Source organism: Phaethon aethereus, assembly GCF_964289735.1.
Source record: "Phaethon aethereus genome assembly, chromosome: 5".
Lineage (NCBI taxonomy): Eukaryota > Metazoa > Chordata > Aves > Phaethontiformes > Phaethontidae > Phaethon > Phaethon aethereus.
The window spans coordinates 21049247-21071963 of record NC_138579.1 but is presented as its reverse complement, the minus strand read 5'-3'; the positions used below and the strand labels follow the sequence as shown (position 1 = coordinate 21071963).

At 38.7% G+C, this 22717-nt stretch overlaps 1 protein-coding gene across 1 annotated transcript in view; it reads left to right on the top strand.

The window, feature by feature from the left end:
* The window catches only part of SPATA7 (spermatogenesis associated 7), a gene marked incomplete at both ends in the record, with an annotated part of 43965 nt that extends 27888 nt beyond the window's left edge, over positions 1 to 16077 (top strand). The window contains 7 exons of the mRNA XM_082000981.1: positions 8056 to 8534; positions 9614 to 9704; positions 11305 to 11375; positions 12340 to 12393; positions 13699 to 13773; positions 15195 to 15252; positions 15589 to 16077. Of these exons, the coding sequence (XP_081857107.1) occupies positions 8056 to 8534; positions 9614 to 9704; positions 11305 to 11375; positions 12340 to 12393; positions 13699 to 13773; positions 15195 to 15252; positions 15589 to 16077 (1317 nt within the window). The remainder of the gene's footprint in view (positions 1 to 8055; positions 8535 to 9613; positions 9705 to 11304; positions 11376 to 12339; positions 12394 to 13698; positions 13774 to 15194; positions 15253 to 15588) is intronic.
* Between the last annotated feature and the right edge of the window lie 6640 nt (positions 16078 to 22717).

Below are 22717 nucleotides of genomic sequence, written 5' to 3'. Positions count from 1 at the left end.
AAATAATTTCTCTAAATTATATAATGCATGTTATACATTTCTTAAAACCTTTGTGATTTAGTCAGTGTATTTTATTACACACTGAGCCAACTGTGAAACTGAATAGCTATAATGTGTCTTGAACCTGACTGGCCTGCTATTTGACTGTTTTGTACAAGGGTTTAAATGCACAAGAACAGTGAATTCTTTATCTGTTATATCTAGTTATAAATGTAAAGTTACTCTAATGTGAGAATCTGTGATATGTAATGAAGTGCAGAAGTTATTTCTGTTGTGGTTACCTAGATTTCATTACTGACTTTATGAAATAATCAGTGATTTTAATCGAAGAGAGTATTTTGGTCACAGAGATAAAAATATTCCATCTGCAGCCATGGGCTAAGATGTGGTAGATGTTTATGGTGCATCATGCATTTTTCTACTTCTAGCAGAAGAACTAAGTGAGAAGCTAAGGAGCAGGCTCACTTTCAAATGGCACAATGGAGCAGTCTTTTCATGGGATTGCTAGCAACCAAGTGACTTCAAGGACAGTAGTTTCTCTCTCAACAGTCAAGCAGGGGGATAGGGAAAGCGTAAGATGTCCTGGGGACAGCTGTACTTTTCTTCCACTCCTCTCTTTCATGTAGTGTAATAATGCTGGTTGACACCATGTGTGAAAGTTAATCAAAATAGAATGATAACTACAGATACGGACGCTGAAAGGGCTGCTTACTTTGCGTTTCTGTGTCTTTGTGAATATGTAATTTTTAAGCAAGTATTTAGAGACTTATTTAGATGGATAAGCAGCACATTTATGGGTATCCACTCACTTATCTGGCAGCAGATTACTTGTATAGACTGCTTCTTTAATGAATTACTCTAAGTTTTCTCACAATAGAAAAGGCTGTTTGACAGAGTCTGGAAAATAACTGTGATGTCTATGAATAGAATGCCATTACCATGTAGTCTTTCCAACTGCTGCCAGGGATGGAAAGCTATATCCTAGAAAAATCCCTAGATTTTTATTTTCTGTTTTTCTGTTACAAAGCTGATTTGGGTTTTTAAACATTCATCTGAGTGATTCAGTGGGTCAAACTGCATGAAACTCAATATGACTTACCTCTGAAGCAAGAAAACCTGAATTGAGCTGGCCATGAGTAAAATCTCTGATTTGAGCAAGACTTGGTATTTCATATCCCATGTTCAGATAATCCTATTAATAGGCATTTCTGACCTCTAACAACATTTTTTTTAAAGCAGTTAATCCATGCCAAGAGTCAGTTGGAGGAAGGCTGTTCCATAGGAGGGTAAATTTTCTCTTCTTTCTCTTACTTCAGTTGTTTGAAGTATGGTTGCCATTGCCTTCACGTTTCAAGATCCCTTTCAGACTGTTTTTTGAGACTTTTTTGATTTCTTAAGAATGACAGTTGTGACCATCTGCTTATGCATATGGAAATATAGATTAGGAAACACCATTAACTGTTTCTAATCTCTCTTGTTAATTTTGTATGCAGCACATGTGTGGCTATGTGACTTGCCAACTCAAATGCTTTCTATTTAAAGATTTGTTATAGTGTTACATATTAACAGTCTGAAGATGTATTGTGCTTGAATTACTTCTGTCAGAGTGAGAGATGTAAGTGACTAAAGAAAGCAGAAGAACCTTCTGAGCATCAGAGAAAGGTATTTTCATCAAGAATGTTCAGTACAGATTTCCTTTCAGGCTTCATAGTGACAATCACCTCTTATGCTGGTTGTTTGAATTAATAAATTTCCATATGCATATTCAGTAATGCCCCTTATTAATAACATCACAGTATTTGATGAAAGTAGGAATATGCCAGATCATACAACTGAATACCACACACACACAAAAGGAAAGAATGTAACAGGAACACAGTTTTGAATGAGAAAAATTGTTATTATTGATGCCAGTATGCAAACCGTTTATATTCATACAAGTTTTACTTGTTCACATATTTGTGTGAATTTTTGCTCTTGCCTTTCTCAATTCTTAACTAATTATCAAAGTGTGTAATGAAATGAACAGATGGCATACGAGGGGGTTATGAGAGCAGCAACTGTAAAGGCAGCTTGTTACTTAGTACAGGAGGTGTTTCACAGAATCATAGAAGGTTTGGGTTGGAAGGCACCTTTAAAGGTCATGTAGAACCTTTGCTCTGTCCAGGCAGTGGAGACCAGGTGTTTGGCCCACTTACAGCAATATTCAAGTGGCTTATAAATGGAGCTGTCTCAAGTTAAAAGAATCAGATGCTCATTTATTACAAAATTGCAGCTTCTGTATCTTGACAGTGCAGTTCGTGAAGTATCTGTTGGGTCTCATTTTATGATGGTAGATGAACTATTCTATTGGAAGACCTTTTCATACAAGAACAAGTTAATTTCAAGACTTAAATTCATCTTGGTGTAACTTCAGTGACCCCAGTGAGAGGTGGCTTTGGACCTTTTATGTGAAAATAGATTTAGCAGGCTTTCTTTTCAAAGTTTGTTTTTTATAAGGCAGCTGATACCTCAGTGGCTTTTGAGTTGAGAAACTAAACTTCCTTTAGAAAGTAAAAGTAACTTAGAGAGAAATCTGTATTCTTTCTCTGTGTTACTTCTCTTGCCCATCAGATCATAGCAGTATGCTTTGATCTGTTTTTACTGAACTTTCTCTTCCACAGAGTCCGTGAAGATTCAGGGGTCCTCTCTATACAAGCTTGCTGCAAGTAATATTCCATTTAGCCCAGTTTCATGACTAACGAAATTGAAGCATAAATATGTATGTTACAAAACTTTTTAAGGGGGTTATTATTGCCGAAATGTATCATTGAGTAAATTTGTATCTTTCGAAACAAATTACAGTTGGTTGAATCAATAAAATAGGAACATATATTGGTAAGCAAGATAGGTGTCAAGACTCTTGACTCCAGATCACATTAGTTATAGTTCATGAGAGAGCTAATGTCCAAAGCTGTGATACTTCCATGGAATAATTTCTTTAAATTTTATCTGAAGAATAGAGCTAAATATCTTTCAGTCAGTATGTTACTGCTTATTTGTAGGCGTGTTTTTGTTGTCTTTTTTTTCTCCCAGCTAAACATCTGATGTTTTTATAGATATATTAGAGAGGAAAATGAACAAACTTGCTTACCGTTAACTTGCCTACACCAACACAGGTGTACAAACAATTTTCTGAAAGCTTGGTGGCAAATTGCAGACAAGCAGCATTCTCTGACACTACTTCAACATCTTTTTGAAGTCACCAACGCAGTTTCTTGTTCCTGATATTGTTTCTTTGTGTATCTGAAGGCTGAACTGCCTACCTGTTTGGGCAGTAAAGGTTTACCCCAGGATAACGGCTTCAAAAGACATTCTTCTGTCTTAGTACTTGAATGAGTACATGTCAAGGATGACACAAGTACTTGGGTTTGCAGTTTTATCTAGTCACTACCTTAGCTACTTGGTTTGTTCTAATTATGATACATTTCAGGAGGAGGAGAACAGAACTGCCCTAAGCTTCCTCATAAATAAGGAATGCTTAAATTTAGGATATTGCCAGATTTATCTTGTACCTTTTTCTTGTTTTAGGATCAGCTCAACAGCTTCCAAGGAATAGAACGTGTGGCTTTCATGAGGTGTAGTTCTGTAATTGGCTAATATCACTTAATATCTTTTTTAAATTATTATTTTGTATTTTGCAGGGCATCAGTCATCATATGTTCACAAATGCTTCTACAATCTGATTTATATTGCAGCTCCATGAATTGTTTTAATGACTAAAAGTAAAAAGTACACAAGAAAAATTAAGCTGTTTATAATACATACTGAAGGGTATGGAATTAGCTTTTCAAAACATCTATATAGGTGGATTCTGAAACTTTCCAGTCTTATCTGTTTTCTATACTGCTGAGCTACCACAGCAAGTACTTTATATGCAAACAATCACACTCTAAGCCTTATTATACTGCTTGCTAACACGGGCATTTGTTTGGCATTGTTACTGCATGTTATCAGTTCAGCATTTAATTATGCTGTAGTAGTAAAATAAAGTTGGCTCACATGAGACACCATCAAGAAGGGCTTATTTTGCTTCAGCTAACTAAAAAAAAACCCAAAACCTCTTTGTATTAGGCATCAGCAACTATGGACATGTTGGCGTACTGGAACAGCATAGACAGGTCTTACTGATGTGGGAGAAAATTCTTCTGTGGAATTGTGAAGGAGAGATATGGTATGGCAGCAGTGTGATCTGTGACTTAATTTTGATGGTAATCTATCTGCATTTTTTAAATATTCCTCTAAATAGAATTTACTAAACGCCACAAAATGTATATTCATCATCTTGAGTTTTATTTTAAAATATTAAGTGGTTCTGAAAGGGAAAAAATGGAATAGTGTCGATTCAAAGCAATAACAGTAGTAGTATTATGAGAAAATGCATATATGCATACATGCATATAGAGTAAGTCATATTGCTTAGAACTTTTAGAACACCTTTTTAGGATTTGAATTATAGAATAGAAAATCTGTGTATATTTACAAGCTATACTATGAATTACATAGGCTAATGTATTATACTATATATTGCTACTTTACTAGTATTACTATCCTAGGCTATATATTAGTAGGTGACAATGTCATGAATTTTCAACGAATGTATAAGGACTTCCAAGTTTGGTTGCTTGTTTTTTCCCCCTCCTGACCTTCCCCAGTAGGAGACTTCAAAAGTCTTACAAGTATTCATTATCTTGCAGAATTCCCACAGGTACTTTTTTTTACAGTTGATTTTGCTGCTTTTGTTGGTGGCATTCAGTCCATTGTGACTTACTGGTGGGGAAAATCACACATCCAACCTTCCAGCCACATCTTAGTCATCTGATTATTTTCAAAAGGTGAAGTGTTCTTGAGGATTTTCTCCAGGTTTATATTGTACTTAAGCAATGAAGCACCACTGGAAATCCACTGAATCCGTGCTTCAGTGTTAGTCTCTCAAAATAATTTCCTCATGGATTAATTATAAGATCAGGGTGGGCTGCTGGGTGAATCTGTGAATCTTCTCAACTGGCAATTAGTGTTGTATGTCATAAATAAATGCATATCACAGCATATGTTTAAGTCATCATACTGGATCTACTCTTTCTATAGAGGAGCTGTTCCTTCAGTGAATTCAGAAATGTAATGCTTCTACTTAATAGTTTTTACTTGTTTGATAGAAGCATAATAGAGATGAATGGAACACATGCAGAAATCAACTTCCCGTTCTCCCTTTTTTCACTGCAGAGCTTCATGGCCTGTACAGGTCTCTCCTTAGCTTCCTGTCCTTTGTTGAGGTACATCAACAAGTTAATCTCTGTGTTAGCATATCTGAACCTAAACTTCAGGTTTGTTAAAAATCTGGTTCTTAACTGGCCTTAGAAATTGAATTTTCTTCTTAGGAAAAACCTCTACTTGTATACATTCTCTTAAATCTTGTGGCACTTGGTTGCTGTTAATGTGGAACTATATAAACTGCCCGAGTGTAAGGAAAGTAAAATAATTATTTTTAAAAGTCTGGCTAGCTAGTTAAAACTGAATTCATTTGGGTTTGTTAGCTGTTTGGTTTTGAATTGAGTTTTCTTAGGTGTCATTTTATTTCAGCTGTTATTTTGCCTTGTATTACACTGATTGCACAGTATGGCAATGAGATTTTCTGGAATAACACTAGCCTGTCCTCAGCTTGTTTCCCTCACTGTTGCAGGACCGAGGTGCAAGCACTGTCTCTGGAACTTGTACTGCTAGGTAGTCTGAGTACGCAGTGTGAGTCATCTCTTCTCCATCGTACAGTTGCGTGTAACAGAACTTGAATTGCATAAACAGTTATACGTGTGGATGAAATAAGTTAGTTTTATACAAAATTTTGTTTGCTGTTGCTGTAAGGCTTCTGGTTTAGTCTTCTAATTCTGCAATATAGCTGTCCCTGGAGGTTGTAAAATGTCGTAAATACTTTTCACTGACTGACAGTGGGTGGCTGTATTCTGGGGAGGAAAAGAATATACAACAGCTGTCCTGCTAAGATGCTTCCTAACTTCTCAGACACGATGTAAAAAGCACATTTACTAGTGCATGTACCCTGTCCAGGTATTTATGCTTTGAAGTTGCAAATTTTTCAAAATTCTCTCTATGACAGAAGTAAAATTTCTATTGACTTGTTCTTTCTCATTTGACACACAATCTAAGTGACATCTTATGTTTTGGGGTTTTTTTTTTAGTTGTGTTTCTGTCTTACTTGTCTTTGCTACAGTGTCATAATGCAATTCAAGAATAATGTTCAGTTTTTAAGCATTAAGATTTTTTTCTTCTGAAAGGAGAAAAAATAGCATGGTCTTTCCAGAAAGTTCATTCTTTAACCTTTCCCAATTATAGTTTTCGAATTTTGATTTTAGGTGATCAACTGTGTTCTTATCCTTGGGATTAAAATTATGTTTCTGATAAGACTCAGCCCTTCTAAATTTGAATGGTTTGGAAAATTCCCCATCACCTTCCATAGGACAAATTTATGTCCACAGTCCACACTTGTGTCTGGTGTACTTGGCTTCTTCATTATTAACTACTCTTAGTATTTCTTGCAGTGTTTCACTTCACTAACTTTTTAACTTACTGAAGACTTAAAAATAACCTTACAGATCTCAAAGAGAAAAAGAAGAGATGCATAGATGAGCTTTTGCTGTAAGGTTTCCCATTTTGTTTTGATGGTCTTCCACATTAATGAGCTTTGTTTGGCTAGATTCTATACAAAATAGATGGTTACTGAAAACTGCAATTAGGCTCTCTTACTAACTAAAGTTGACACCTGGACTTCAACCTATATATAAATTAGATTTATATTATGCTGCTTTTGGTGAGGAGTGAGTTAGCTGACCATAATTTTAGTCTGAACCACACACTGCCTACATCTTACCTGAGCCATACCACCATGTACTACTGATTTGTCTCTATTAGTTTGTTGTCTAACTTGTAGCCTTTTAACTGTATCCTTTTAAAGTAACATTGAATATGAGTTTGCTTCTGAGAATTGAAGTACATTTTTAATCTCTAATGTGTTAAAGAGTTAAGAAATGGGAGCAGTTAATACCATTTCTCTACCATCACCTGAAATTGAGTATATCTATGCAACTCAGCACATTGTTATCTGTCCTGTTTAACTGTAGTAAGCTAACTACTTGCACTGATGGCTTTCTGTAGTGTTAGATGGAAAGTTTCACAGCTGCCTATGTACCCGCTGGGTTGAGAAACCCAAAGGAGAACAAGATAGAAACTTGACTGTATCTGCTGGAGGACATTACAATTGTTTGTATTATCATCATAGCAGTTAGGACGTTTCTCATGGAGCAGGATGCCATTACACAAGATAATATCCTGTGTTTGTATAGCCGTACCAAAGATGTGCATCTCCCACCTACAGGAAGAAAAGGGTCACACATGGAATAAACCGTTTGTAGTAGTTTTCTTACTCTGTGTCTTAAACCACATTACAGTATTTTTGATGTTGGTCTAAGTTGAATCAGTGAGTGGTGCCCTTTACAGAATATATGTCTTACAAAGACAGTCGGTGTGTGATGTGCTTTGAAGAGAGAGGCAACATCTCCGCACTTGAAGAGAATATGTACTATGTACTAGTCTGTAGGATGATTATGGATAATGTCTACCTTACCTTGCCTGGGTGGTATGAACAGAGCATACCCAGATAAGCTAATCTGTCTCAGTGCAATGATTCCTTGACTTTTAAAAATGTATTGAGGCTTTGGACTAAAATGATTACAATTCCTGGTTTGATGTAGCCATCAATATTCTGTAACAAAGCACTAATGTTTTGCTACTGAAGCAAACAATTTTCTTATTACTCTCTTATTTCCAATGACTAGGTTTTAAAAAATCTGTTAGCACCAGGGCTGTTCTGAAACCAGTTTGATTTTATGAAAATTGAAAGTTTTTACATAGAAAAAACCTCCAAGTTGGTAACAATAACTGGGAGCACTAACTTGAGCAAAGCTGGTAACTTGCAAAGCAATCAAACCTTGTTTTAATTTTTTCTAGAGTTTCTTGGAAGCAGGAGGCAAAGACGGTCTCTTCCCCTGTGCTCGGCAGGCACAGCACATATCAAGAGCGCTGTCTCCTTGCGGCAAGCATGGCTTCATTCTCTCCAGTCCAGTAAAATATACCAGAAAAGATTCTTGGAATACATCTAATGCATCTAACTCAAACTCAAGTGGCAGTACATCAAGTACACCAAGAAAATGCTCTGGACTTTCATGCAATTGCTCCACTAATAGTTTTGTGAGCATTAGTCATTCCCAGAGGTGTCAAGGAAGCAGCTCCAAAGTATGCAGTGGGGATCTTCTAGACAGGCACTCTGAATTCTTTACTGATAGACGAAAACCTTTTACTCCACGCACCTTAATATCAGATGCTAAATCTTTCCTGTCAGAGTACAGGTATTACACTCCTGTTCGAAGGAAAAAGAAGAATCACTGCAAGAAGCGTGTGGAAGCTGAAACGCAGACTGATGTGATCAGGTACAGAGATGAAAACTTTATTTTGAAACTGTGGAATTTAGATGTTATAACAGTATCTTCATAAAACCAACATGTTTTGCTCTCACTTACATTTGTATAAAACCAGAATAATTATTCTGAAGTTATTCTAGATATGCCTTAGAAAAGCTAGAACAGAATGTGACTTTCCTTTTTTCACTGGCAAATTTTGTTGTCTTTTCTCTAGAGCAACTGGTTTCAGCTATATAAATTGGATACAAAGTGCCACTAAATCCAAACTCTGGGATCTCACATCTCCTGGGGATAGTTGTTCCCTCTCTCTTTTCTTTGTTCTCTCCGGTGTATAGTTGTGCTCTCTGTCTTCTAAAGAATTAATCACTCTAAGCATGCAAGTAGTTCCCCACTGCTGCCCCTACAGTCTCATACTTTCCAATTCATTAATTAATATATCATGCAAAGATCCTTTTTTTTTTAAACTCTTGAATGCAGCTCTAAATTGTCTTTTTATTATTTTAACATAAATGACTTCAGATGTATCCTATATGAAGTATTTTATACAAAATTAATGTCCTCCTCCTGCATTGAACTTCTCCTTAGCAAATTAAACAGTTTTCATTTAGTTTTGTTTTTACTGATAATACCTCATAAAGAGAAATTTTTTCTCTTTTGTGTCCTCAGCACCTGCATGTCTAACTCTGTTTTTGTCCTAGAACAAAGTAGGAATTTCATAAGACTGGAATTATGATAGCTTCGGCTCCATATTGCAACTGTTGATTTTCTGGCTGTGGGTCATATGTTTTCCTGGTGCACTTTTAATGTATAGGATCATCTCCATTCTGAACAATTATCTTGGCTAATTTAGTATTCCCCTGTAAATATGCAGCGAAAGAATGGATTTGATGACCTATGTGTGACTGTTGTCATGCTTCAAATCGTATGTGAATGGAAATCTGGTAGAAATTTTCTAAACTGTCCAAGACATTTTAGTACTAGGTCCCTTGCAGACTGATGGGAAACTTCCACAGTGGCACTGGTATTCTCATGCTGCATATTTTGAAAGTAGTCGTCTTGGAAATCTAATACATCTCTAAATTTTGTAGCTTTCCATCTGCAGACAAAGCATCTGAGAGAAAAATTATGACTGAACAGCAGAAGATCACACTGAAGGTAATACATCTATCAGTCATCTGGGTACTGTTACCACACCCTTCACCATCATTTTGGAGTATACATTTCATCTCTGCCACAGCAGTATACAACTGATTTAAGTTTCATTTTCTTTATTGTCATGAGATGAGAGGGTTTCAGAAGAACAAGTAGAAACAATAAGAAACAATATTGAGGCATGTGAAGAGATCTTAGGATATTACAAAATTTTAACTTTTTTCTTTCAACAGCTTTTACAAGTGCAGTCTCTCTTAAATATCTGTTAATGACAGATAATTGGTACATTATTTTTCAGCAGCAGAAGGTACCTCTTCTTCAAGGATTTTTTTTTTCTTCATTTTTACATTGGATAACATATTCTAAAAAGCCCTCAACAGAAGAATTGGAACCAAGGAGTTCGCTCCTCTGAGGAAGCACCTAAACCAGCAGGTGCTGAAGTTTTCCCCAATACTGCTTGCATTTTGTCTTGCGGAATATATCTGGAATGCTTTAATGAAAAATCCCACCACTTCAGATTCTACTAGCTCTTACTATTTTTACAATCACAGAAATGTTTGCCTCCGTGATTTTGATTTGAATTGCCAAGTGTTTGTGACAGCTGAACTTAGTTTTTCAGTTACTTGGTCGTTCAGAAATTGCCTTAGTGTGTGGTGGTTTAAGATTATTGAATTTTAAAGATGAAATGGTATACCTGCATCCTTTGGAAGGCACAGGGAAGCAAGTAAAAGATGTGAAATATTTTGTAAGACTTCAAATCGGAATTTATTTTGCCTTAGTTTTTACAAATAATGGATGGAAGTGTTAGGTTAGAAGTTAGGCTCTTTCTTTGTGCTTTATCTTGTATCCACTATACAGACAAGTCCTTAAACAAACAGCTCTGTCAAACATAAGAGAAGTACTTGAATAACTGTGGACTTTCTTCCTGAATAAAGGCTCTTCATGTCTCTAGCTTAATAAGGCAAATAATTATGCTTTATTCATTCGAGGAGAGGGGTGAGAGAGAATATTTATTTATAGCTTTACTGAAAATAGAAGAGAGACCACCTGAATTGATCTGCATCTGTGACTGACCTCATTAAGAAAATGTTAAATGATTATTCAGAACACTTCACTCTAGTTCCATGAAGAACTTCTGATTTAATTTCAAAACTGTCATATTTTACTTTATCTTTGGGTATTGTAAAAGTGACAACAGTAAGTCACGTAGCTTAATGGTGGCCCTTTCAGAGTATTATTATTTAAAATGCAGGTAATCAGCAACTTTACTTTCCATCAGTTTTGTGCAAGGAGCTCAAGAGATATGATCTAGAGTGCTGGTTCCTGTTTTTGCATACCAAATTTTACTCCTGTTGGTGACATGGACCCCCTCTGGCTTTTAGAGAATTCATCTTTGACATACTTGTCGGGGGAGAAGTATTCCACATCTCCTGTAGCCCCTGACTAAAATTTTGGATGTCAAAGCTGATGACCCTTTGCAGCCATCGTCTCGGTTTACCCAAAGTTTCTCAGAAAAGCCATAAAATTTGTAAGGCTACTTAATTACACATAGTTATTAGGTTAATTTTAATGGTAAAATTTGCTCTGTATTTGCACTGGTAATAAAGATTTTATCTCTGTGTTGTAGGCTGAAGATAGAAGATACACTGTGGATGAGCCTGAGAGAAGAATAGCTGCTTTTCCATACTCCTTCCTAAGGTGCCTGATTTACAGCAGGAAGGAATATTTGAGGCATTCCTTCTTGCTTTCTATCCAGCTGTTTCTTAGGCCATAAGCTTTCACTGCCATTTCTTTTTATAAGTCTCTTCTCACAAGGCTTTGGCTGGGTTTGTTAGATCAATGGCCTTTCCCAACTTTAAAATTCATGATTTTCTTATGATAAAGTTCCACTGGGAAGCCAGTTAAGAAAGAGAGCTCTGAAATATATGAGTATTTTTGTCAGGAGGGAGAGTGATGGCAGGTTAATACAGCTGTTAGTTCTGTACATCTGGGCATACATCTGAGCTTTACAGACTATATATTTCTTATACAGTACTACAACTAAATAGTGGATTGGTATTCCAATTGGTATTTCCTTTCAGGAAAAAGGGTCTTCAGCCATCCAGCCTTTTGAATCTATGATTGTGAGAATTGCAGACCAGAAGCATTCCCACATCTTTTTCTGAAAATGTAACACTGAGACTTAGAATATTGTCTACAATGCAAGAACAGTGTTGGAAATCAGGCCAGAACCCAAGGGCTCCCAGCAGATTCTCCTCATTGCTGACCAAAGTATCATGCATGACTCGCTGATTTGCTCACTGGCCTTTTCATACAAAGGCATTTTTACCTGAGTTAAAAATTGTACTCTGAGTAAAAAAAGCACTTTTATGGATAGTGGAGGGCTGTATAGCATTTGAAGTAATAGTGAGGTCTTTTGAGGTATGAGAGCACTGCATCTAGTGAGATGTTACAATACTCTTGAACCATATTCTTTCAGGCTTCAATATAAGCAGTGGATTTTGCTATTGGAGCAGGGTTTGGGGATGTTTTGGTGGTGTTTTTTTCTAAGAGGAAGTGGGATAATGGCACAGCATGGCTCCAGAAGAAAGTGAGATACAAGGTAGTATAAAGGGTTTTTTAGAATGTTGTTCTCTTTCTTACCCTCTGATTTTCTGATTAGAGAGACAGTGTTGTACTCTCAGCAGTCTTCAGCAAGGAGGACGATCAAGGCTGAGTAAGTATGCTTAAACCATTTTTCTGCTAGTTTGCAACATTAAAATGGAAACTCTTTCTCAAAACTGGTGAATCTGAAACAGTAAATGAGGACTTAGAATAAACTGTTCAGAATTTTACAGTAGAATTGACATGACTATGAATTGTTATATAATACTTAAAAATTTACATCTGAATCTAAAAATGAAGAAAATTCATTAGAACTTTGGAAGAAAGACAGACTTATCTTGTTGTCTGTTGGCTATACTTTAAATGTTTCCAGTTCTTTTTTGGTCCATCATCTTGGAAGCAAACGTTGGCAAAATAAATTGACATTTGACGAGAATTAGAAGAGGTTTGAGTTATATTCAGCAACACTGCCAATGCTTGATGGTGTGACCTTTGGGAAGTTATTTAATTCTTTGTGCTTTAGGACAAGCTTGTTCTTGCTTAACTTTTAAGGATGTAATATAGGTGCCAAAGATCAGCTGTAGATATCTTTCTTGATTATAGAGGGAACCAAAATGACAATCTTCAGGCCAGATGACAAATTTTACATCATGAAAGTCATGCGAGATGTATCCCACTTTTTTTTTTCTGTTTTATTAAGACTGGAGGATGACTTGAGAGCTTGATTGGATACAGTCATCTTTAGAAAGATGTGCTATGAAAGAGAAACAGCACTAAAGTAATTTCTTCTGGAGTTTTCTTTCTTGTTGTTTTCCAAACAGAACTACAAACTTTTGGAGAGTCTCCCATTTAAAGCAGTTGGCATCAACAAGAGGTGAAAACCACATCATCACTAACAAAGATTTTGTACATCAGAGTTGTTGTTTGAAAGACATGGAGGCTGTCAAATAAGCACTTACATTTTTCTGAGCTTCCATTGAGGACTAGCAATTTTCAGCTGCAGTCAGATTCTGTGGAAGCTCCTTTGGAAGGCATTATTCAGAGCATCAGACTGCAATTTTACACTTTCTTCCCAGTTAGCAGCCCTTTCTCCTTGAGTGCAAAGGAGGTTCTGAACACTTTCCAAGATATGCTGATTTCTTCACTCAGGATTCTGTGCTAATTTATAACACAACAGAAAGTTAGCATAAACACAAAGCACCATAATACCCTTTGCAACAGTCTGATATTTTACACAAGGCTTAGTTTGTCCTGATAGAATTACCTTTTTGAAAAATAGCAGCTGGTGCCAAGAACTATACGATCTTGTGAATGGCATTTCCCATAAAGGTGATTGGACCTACTGCATTGTGTAATACGTCTCTCTATTTTAAAGCATTTTTTAAAACATTCTATTCTATTTCTATTCTCCCTGCAGAGAAGAGCTTTTGTATTTAGCTTTCATTGAAGATGTAACAAATGAAATTCTTAGCCTTGGACTATTTTCTAACAGGTAGGTTACAGTTGCTTTCAGATTTGTAATGCTGTGTCAGAAACACGTGGACTCGCTAAGAAAGGGAAGTAGTGTTTAGTAATAATTTCTTTGCCTTTAAGAGCATATAGATATACAGTTACCCCTTGCTTTTGTTTTCCTTTTCTTTATATAAGAAAGGGTAACTGGGAAGGACCTGTGGGTCCTCTACTTTGATCTGCTACTATGAGATACAGTTAGAAACTGACCTGGAACACTAGATGGAGTAATGCTAAGAAGAAATCATTTTACTCTGGAACATCTGTGTTGCTAAACAAACCAGGTTACTAATCTTTGACACAACAGATCCTCCATCTCCCCTTCTGTCCTTGTTCCTGTTCCAGTATGAATTCAGTCATAGGTTGTCAGGATTACATGCCGTTTCAGATGAGAGTTCACCAGTTGCTAAATCAGATTTTTTTCAATAATTAAACAGTAAGTTATGATACAATTCATGTATTTGAGTAGTACTCCCAAGTTCTTTTCCGTACCAGTTTTTTCTGATAAAGAACTTCCAGTTTATAGCAAAAGAACCCTGCAGTATTTCTGATACAGAATTTTAACCCATTTTTGTAATTCCATTTTCAAAGCAGTCTAATTTCAGCATATTCTGATCTTCCTCAGGGTTGATAATATTTCCAGCTATTTTTCTATTCTGTGCACTCTCATTTTTTTCCCTCATGTCAAGGCTATCAACGAGAATGTTAAATACACTAAATCAAAAAATTAATCTTGAAATTTCTCAAAGACCAGTCACCCTCTGGTTCTTTTTTATAGTAATATTGTCTTCCCTTAAAATCCTTCTTGCACTAGTTTTGGTTTTTCTTAATAATTTCTCATTTAAGCTAGATGAAATTCACTTGACCTTCTGGAAATCTGTTCCAGTGACTGTGTACCTTAGTTGTCACAGAACACTTCCTCTGTCCTGAAATTTTTTTCTCATCCTGCTTAAGCAATTGAAAAGAGAGCTCTCGGGACTGAGGACTTTTCTCTGGATTTTTTTCTGAAGCTGGATTTTATTCCTTCCGTTTATTTACACTTGTGTATATCAGCCACTGCAGTGCACCTAAGAGATTTTGGATACTTCAGTATGCCAGTAGAACCACCACTGGAATGTTGGTTTCTCCCACTGCATAGACCCACCAGACCAAACACTCCCAGAGTTGTGCTAGAAATCACCCCATGGTGACAGTCTGCTGCTCAAAGCTGGTCTGCCTGAGCTGAGCTCGTGCCCGGTGGGATACCAACTGCAGGTAGCCCTCTTTTTTTGACAGCGTAATTGAAACAATCTTAGTGATCCCATTCAGCTAAGAAATGAAAATAAAAAACTAAGGTCATTAATTTAGTAGATCTGTTGAAAGTTGGTGGTCTTCCTGTGAAATCATTTAATTGTTCATTTGTAGGGTTCTGGAACAACTGTTCGAGTGTCATATACAAGAAAATAAGAACCGTTTGGATGAGGTAGGTGCTGCCCCTATAATATTTTCCTTCTCTGCATATGACTTCAGCAATGTTTCCAAAGTACACAGGAAATGCACTGGTATACTTGCGGGTAAAGGTAACCAGGCTGCTGAGTGGAGCAGCAGATGAGACTTGCAGACTCATGGATTATGGTAGATCAGGAGTCAAGCCACAAAAAAGGGACAATAGTCAACTCTGGTGACACTTACTGTATAATTTAGTCACTTGATTGCCAGCAGCCTCCCTTTCCTTATGTCAGAATTAAGCCCCGAGTTCTGGGCAGATAGGCGCTGTGGGGCTGGAGAAGTGTCACCTCTTTCTTCCTTCATCCCCTAGAGCAAAATGCGCCACTTGTTGGATGTACTAAAAGCAGACCTCGGCTGCAGCCCCAGCAGTGGTGCGGAGCAAATCCATGCAGGCTGGGAAGCCTTTGACTCTCTGGATCTGCAAGAGTTTGATAAGATGGAAGAGCTCGAGTTTACCAGTAGTAATCAGAGGCAAAGAAAAGCTACAAAAACTGAAGGATTCTTTGGGACCAGGGACTTATCATTAAAGGAACCGAACAAATGCGAATCACCAGTATGCAGGGAAAGTTCAAAGGAGGCACAGAGAAAGGATGACTTTTCAGATGATGTCGCTGAAATGATGGATGCTGGGACAGAATCTGATTCTTGTGCGAAACCTGAAGACCCAGGCATTTCACCCTCATGTGAGGCAACTTTAAACTTGACTACTTGTGACAGTGATTTGGAAGCCAACAAGGAACTTGATGATCTTGAGGAAAGCTTTGCAGAGGCCCTTCAGATCTCACATGACTATTCATAATAGTAGCCAAAACTTAGCTGTTAAATAGGGATAGGGTTAGTTCTGTAGAGAACTTCTATTTGTTAAACCAAATAATTTACTACTATTTATTTTCAGTTTGTCTGTTTAAGTACTGCTAAAATCTCTCTAGCAGGATATTGTTAGTTGGGCATTAATTAATCTCTGTATTAATGTAAACTCTAGAGGGTAAAGTGTCAGTGATCAAAAAAACTTCATATATTTTGTCTATATTAAAATTAGATGTATTTTTAGAAAGCTGTAATAGTAAGTTATGGAATATTTATTGGTTTTTATTTATAATAAATAAATTAATTGTTTGTGCAGTTGTGGTCCTGCTGTAAAGATATCCAAGATTGTGTAGTCTGCAAAAATTCAACTTATCCACATCAAAACACAGTATGCTACATACCTGCAGAGCACAGATGGAACTGTTTGTCTGTCCTGGAAGAGGGCATTGTTTGATGTTAAATCCTATTGAGGCACAAAGTTCTTATTATCAACTTTTTCCTTTTACAGTAACTGTTGAATATAAATATGTTCCTTACATTACCTAGGGTGAAAAAAAAGAGTAAGTGTGGACAGGCAACTTTCTGAACATAAGAATTTCTTTTGGTGTTGGTAGACAATCATTCCTTCTTCAGCCCTCAACCGTGAACTCAAATGTCTTATTTGTTGTACCAATGGGTATAAAGAGCCATTTTGCAGTATTAGCTGCTGTCAGTCTTTGCCTAACCTCCTGTCAGCTTTCTGGCCTGAAAAGGACATTTATCTCTAGCAACTGCATATGGCAGCACTCAAGCTGTTTAATATGCAGCTCTTTTGTTTGTTTGTTTTATCTGCAGCTCTTGAGCTGTTTAATCCTAGTTGTCCATGATTCAGCTGATATTTCTGGAAAGGGAAGACTGCAACAATTTTCAAACGGCACAACACTGAAATACATGGTTCAATTTCTTGCATTAATGACAACCTTAGCATAGCACTCTGCATCAAGCTTTGATTTTGAAAAAAAGAGTCAGTTGGTTACTGATTGATGATTAGGACTATCTAGTAGAAGACACATCAGGCATCCTGTACAGCAAATGGAGAAAAAGTGGTCTATTTCATGATTAAAGTTTAAATTGAAGTTAGCACATGCACTGCACAATGTCAGCACAAATTTCTTTGTGCAGCTATTGCTTGGCATTCACGCTTCTGCAGAATGAGCTCAACAGGTTCTGAGGAAATGGCGGGAAGTTATATCGTCTTGCTGTAGGTGAGGAACTATAAGAAGCCTTAGCAACCGGATAAAACCCGTCTCCAGCTACCTCTTAGGGTTGGGCATAATCTGCTTCCTCCAAGGACAAACCCAAGTGGTTACAGTTCATACATACAACTGCTACCATCTGTCTCCCCTGTGGCTCATGAGTGTCTACCAAAAACCATTGATTCTGTAAGCTAGAAGACCAGCTGCAGCTGTGAGTAGCTCCAGCAGACACAGGACGCTGCTTCATTTGTGAAGCATAAACTTTTTTGGGGAAAAACAACCCAACTGAAATCTCAAAAAAAAACTCTAGAGGAAGGCAGTCAAATAAAAGCAACATTTCTGGCACGGTCATCAGCATTGCAGTACAGAACGTAATTCCCCCAAAAAGCAAAAGGGACTTTCCTGGCTGCCTTAGCCACAACAATAAATTACTTGTTGACAGTGACAGCAGACTAAAGTTTATTTTAGCCATCTACATGTGGCCGTGCAGATGGGCACTAGCCTTTCATCTGCCACACGCAGCTAGCTGTCCTGTAAACCTGGCCTACAGCTTGAGTGCTCTGGCTCACCAAAAAGTAGGTAAGGTAACATGAGGATTTTGCATAGCTTCTCTTGTTGAAAACACTCCCCCCACACAGGGCTGATCCAGTACAGTGCAGGGATGGTTCGTCCTCAATCACAAGTGATTAAAGCTCTTCTCCCACCCCCAAGGAAACTCCCTCTCTATTCCTCACCCCACAGAGCTGAAGGGCACGATGCACCTTGGGAAATATTGTTTCTATTGTATGAACAATTTTAACGCAGAGGGAGTGGTTAGAAAACTAAAGAGTTTCTAATGAGGGTGTTAAACTAAAGAGGGCTACTCTTGGGGCCCTCCATTCCAAGTTCTCCAGTCTTGGTCAACAATGGAATTTAGGGGGATTTTTCCCTGCCTATCAATCACAACAACTCTAACCTGCACATCATAAAAAAAGTTCACTCAGCAAACTTTGGTTTGTGGTAAACATGAGTCTGATTAAAGATTGATAAGAATAAATTCCACAAATGAAAAACCCCTAAGCACCACAGCAGTGAAAGTGGTCATGACATCACCTCACAGAAAGGTGCAAACAGTGACGCACTCAGTTCCTGTAGGAATGAGTAATATGAAACTAAACAAAACCAGTTCCTTGACCATATTTCCTGTCTATGAGCTGTGAACATCAATGGCATTTTTTCTGGGTAGATGGAACTTAAGAGAGTAAATAAATTCATTAAAACAGACCTTTCACAAAGAAAGCATCTGTCTGCCTAAGCCATGACTGCGAGCATTTCTTGGATGCAGAGTGAAATTTCTGGTAAAGAAAGAACCAGATCATCGCACACTCCAGTATCCTAGCAGCTGGAGCAGTCAGCCCAGTCCAAGGAACTGGTTTCTCATTGTACAGCCACTCCTACCAGATAGTAGGGAAAAAAAAAAAAATCATTCTAAATAGCTGTTCTCTATATAAAATCAATTCATTTATCTACAGATCCAAAAGCAAATTGAGGCTATCCAGGGCTTAAAACCTTCTCCCTTTTATTCACTTTGAGGTGGTGCTTCAAACAGAAGTTGTTTAAGCAGCTTGATATGCAAGCCTGACCCACATCACTGATAAGAATAATCAATAGAGCAAGCTTTGGGGATTTTAAGAAATTTTTTTTGGCAGGGGAGGAGTGGTGGGGGAGGTGGTGGGGATGTTGGTCTCATCACCTTTTACTTGGTGACATACTCAGCTGTACTTTGGCACAAGCAATAGCAGAACAAAGTAGTCACGATGCCATTACAAATCCGAATGCTTCAGAAGTAACAAACTCGGGAGCAGTGGGCAGCTGTGATCTGCAGCATAAAGACTTCTTTCTGCCCGGATTTACATGGGCTATGAGCACATGCATAACAACATCTCAATGTTTACTTCAAATGGACAAAAGCCCCCTATTGTTACTTTGCTCTGTAACAAACCAGTCTCTTACCTTTAAAGACTACAGTTTTGTCATCCTGCTCTTGTTTTCAAAGGTAGGATTCTGTTTATTTACAAAGCAGAGTGGGGGTTTTGGTCATTTGAAGTAAAGATTAATGTGATGAAAGAAAAAGGTGCTTAAATGGCTTAGGGTTGACCAGAAAACAAAAGCCTGCAAGCAAAACCCAAGCTATCATTTTATCCCTGATTGACCCCATGTTTAAGACACCTACACATTTTTCATTTAGGCTTAGCTGCAGAATGACTCCGAGGTCCTGCTTCTCTATATTTCTGTACATTTTTACATCATTTATAGCTATGCAACAGTAGTCGTAGAATGATGCAGCTCAACTGGTAACATTTCATAATCCAAGTACTAAACGGCTCCATCAGGCAGCAAGGGGGGAAAAGGACTACTCTTCTCAGCAATGATCTGCGCAAGGAGTATGAACAAGAGTACCAGAGTATCAGCATAAACAAAAATGAGGTCCAGGAGTTTCATTTGCAGGCTGTTTCAAGGCAGCGACAGCACAGCTTCTCAGGAACAAGACATCCAAATAATGCCCCTCAGTGCACTGCTACTGTTCCTCTTCTGTGCATGAGCACCAGTGAAAGATGCCCCAGCCTGGGGGAAGGAGAAATAGCAATGGAAAATGAGTGTTAAAGGGAATGTAGGAAGAAAGGAAAGGAGAAAGAGAAATTGTTATTTATTCCATCTTTTTAAAAAAATGGTGAGACCTATTATCAAGCAGAACGGTGCAGAGTAGAAATTTAGATGTCACTTGTTAGCATTGGTCTTCAAACGTATTTTAGAGCGCTCTCAATTTTTCCACCTCTGTATTGTAGCATTTGTATGTGAGATCTAAAAAATAATGAAAAAGGGAAAAACACCCACAAAATTGTAACTGAGGGTGTACTTAAGGGAGCTACGGGAAACTCCAGCATCTCACTTTAGTTTTTGACCACCCAAGGCAGGAGTATATGCCAATAAGCAAGCGCAGGGCTGCGTGATTAATCTAGAACCACCAAACCTTTCTCTCTGGCACTTCCCAGGCACTTAACCTGCTGTTCTCAGGAGCTAACACCTGGTTTGTACACAGATTACAAGGAACAGAGCAGCAACCAGTGATTTTAATATAAACAATTTCTCACTCTCCAAAATAACCAAACCAGATACTCACAAGCAGTCCAATCTTCCCATTTCCCTTATCAATAGTAAAATCTGCTTCATTCAGAAACAACCATCTTCATTTTCTATTCCAAGTCGCAAAGCAAGCGATACACAAACAGGTGAGTTGTAAATTAATCTGCCACGCCAGCCATTGCACCAGCATGGGTCACAACCAGTCAAGGGATCCAGTTTCAAAGCCTGTAGCAGATCGTGGGCCAGCGGAAGCTGAGCATGTCACAGGGATAAAGCGTCGCTGGGAAGGGAAAGAAGAATCAGCAGTTATCACCGGCATGACAAATCATCAGTTGAGCTGTGGAGCACCCGTAGCTCATCTCCACCTCAGCCACCAGAAAGGAAACTCAGGAGAACTCCAGTATGTCAGGCAGTCCACCAGTAGCAACAAGAAGAGTTAATTCAAGTGAAGGGAATCAAAATTAAGAATGCTTTGTCTACTGTGCACAGGACTTTCTGTTCTCTGTAGAAAGCCTCCAGAGCAGCTGGGCTCTCTCTTCAGGCCTCCTAAAGGGACTGATCCTTTCAGCTCACCCACTAAGCCAAGTCCAGCAGACAGCAAAGGGCAGGACGTGCGCCTGACACCCAGGTGACAACACACAAAAGTTACATTTGCATTTATCTTTTAAACTGCGAGACTGGCTCCCAAAAGGTGCGGGCTCATAACCCAGTGCCACGTTTCGGGCTGGAGGAACGCCAGAGGTGCCGAACGCCCGTCCCCACCGGGCACGGGCTGCTGCTGCGCCCTCGCTGCTCCTGTGGATCACAGGCTTCGGCACACACAGTCCCCCCCACAATCCTGCCAGCCCCACTGCATCGGGGGAATGAAATTAGACCTTGAGAAGGGCAAGTAGAGGCTACATAAATGGAGTAGGGAGGCATATGAAACTTGAGAGAAACTCGAACACAGCCTCAGCCTGGCAGGCCACAGAGCTATGCTGTCCCGTTTTCAGAGAGGACAGGCAGCGTGATCTGTAGCACGAGGTGCAGAGCTCTCTGCAGTTATCCCAAGAATTCAGCGAGCCCGTAGGACTCCCCTTACAGTATCTGCGCGAGGGCTGCGGCATACCTTGCATCTCACAGCAGCCAGAGCCTGATTCCAGAAGACGTGTAACAGAACTATGAGGTGACCCCAGCTATCTGTTTCTCTCATAAGCATGCTAACATGCCAAACAAGAAATAAAGCAGCATGTCAAAGGCCATCAGCTCTCCTGTCAGCCTGAGAATGTCATGCAGGACCTCAGAGGTGTAGCCTCTCCAACCAGAAATTCAGCTCAGAGACATTGGCACCCTGCTTTTTCCCGTTTGACACAAGCAAGACCAGAGATGATACAGATAGCATAGGTTTGGGAGCTGGTTACGTGGCTTCCCAAATGCTGGGCACAACCATCTCAGATAACAGTGGATTATAAAAGAAAGATAGAAGAACTCCTCGAGCTCTCATCTCAGTTTCTCCTTCCTCAGAAAGAAGCTTGCGTGATGGGTCCTCTGCTCCCCCCTTGACAGTCTTAAGCCTTACACAGGGGCTTTCAGTTTAAACATCAGTCTTTCAAAGGCCCTCACTGTAGCTTTCCATAGCATGTGTTTTCTCCATGATTTTTCCTCAATATTTGAACTTTTAAGAGCCTCTGTACAGTTTACTTCATGGTGCAATCAGATGTCCCCAAAGGGTTCTTGGGCACATCTCCACAACCAGCTCCATCCCTTTACCCGAAGAAGCAGCTGGCAGGTGAGAGCACACCCCTGCCATAAAGCACCCATGATGCAGTCTCAGGCATGCTCCAGTAACGAAGCCATGGGGCAGGTGAGCAATGGGACGGGCCAGCTCATGGCCAAAGTTACCTTCACACGTATCAAGACAATTCAGCCTGTAGTATTAGCACAGTATTTCCAGTTTCTTTCAACAGAGAACGTAAATTAGCCTCAGTTCTACTTATTTGTCTTATTTAAACAGCAGCATTGTGTGGAGGGATAAGGCTGACCTTTTGTCCTGAAAACAGGCTCAAATGGAGCATTTTATTTCCAGCTTGGTGGCATAAATGCAGTGAAAGTGCTAAACTCACCTTGGCAGCCCTCTTAACTAGCACCATGGCACTAAGGATAAATTTTGCTCTGCCCGCAGGGAGCGTACACTCAGCAATGCTCCTTATTTTAGGTAGTTTTTTTGCGCAGCGCATCAAAGCTGCTGCATCTAATACCTGTCGTTTAGATTCCTATCGCTCTCTCATCGAGGTG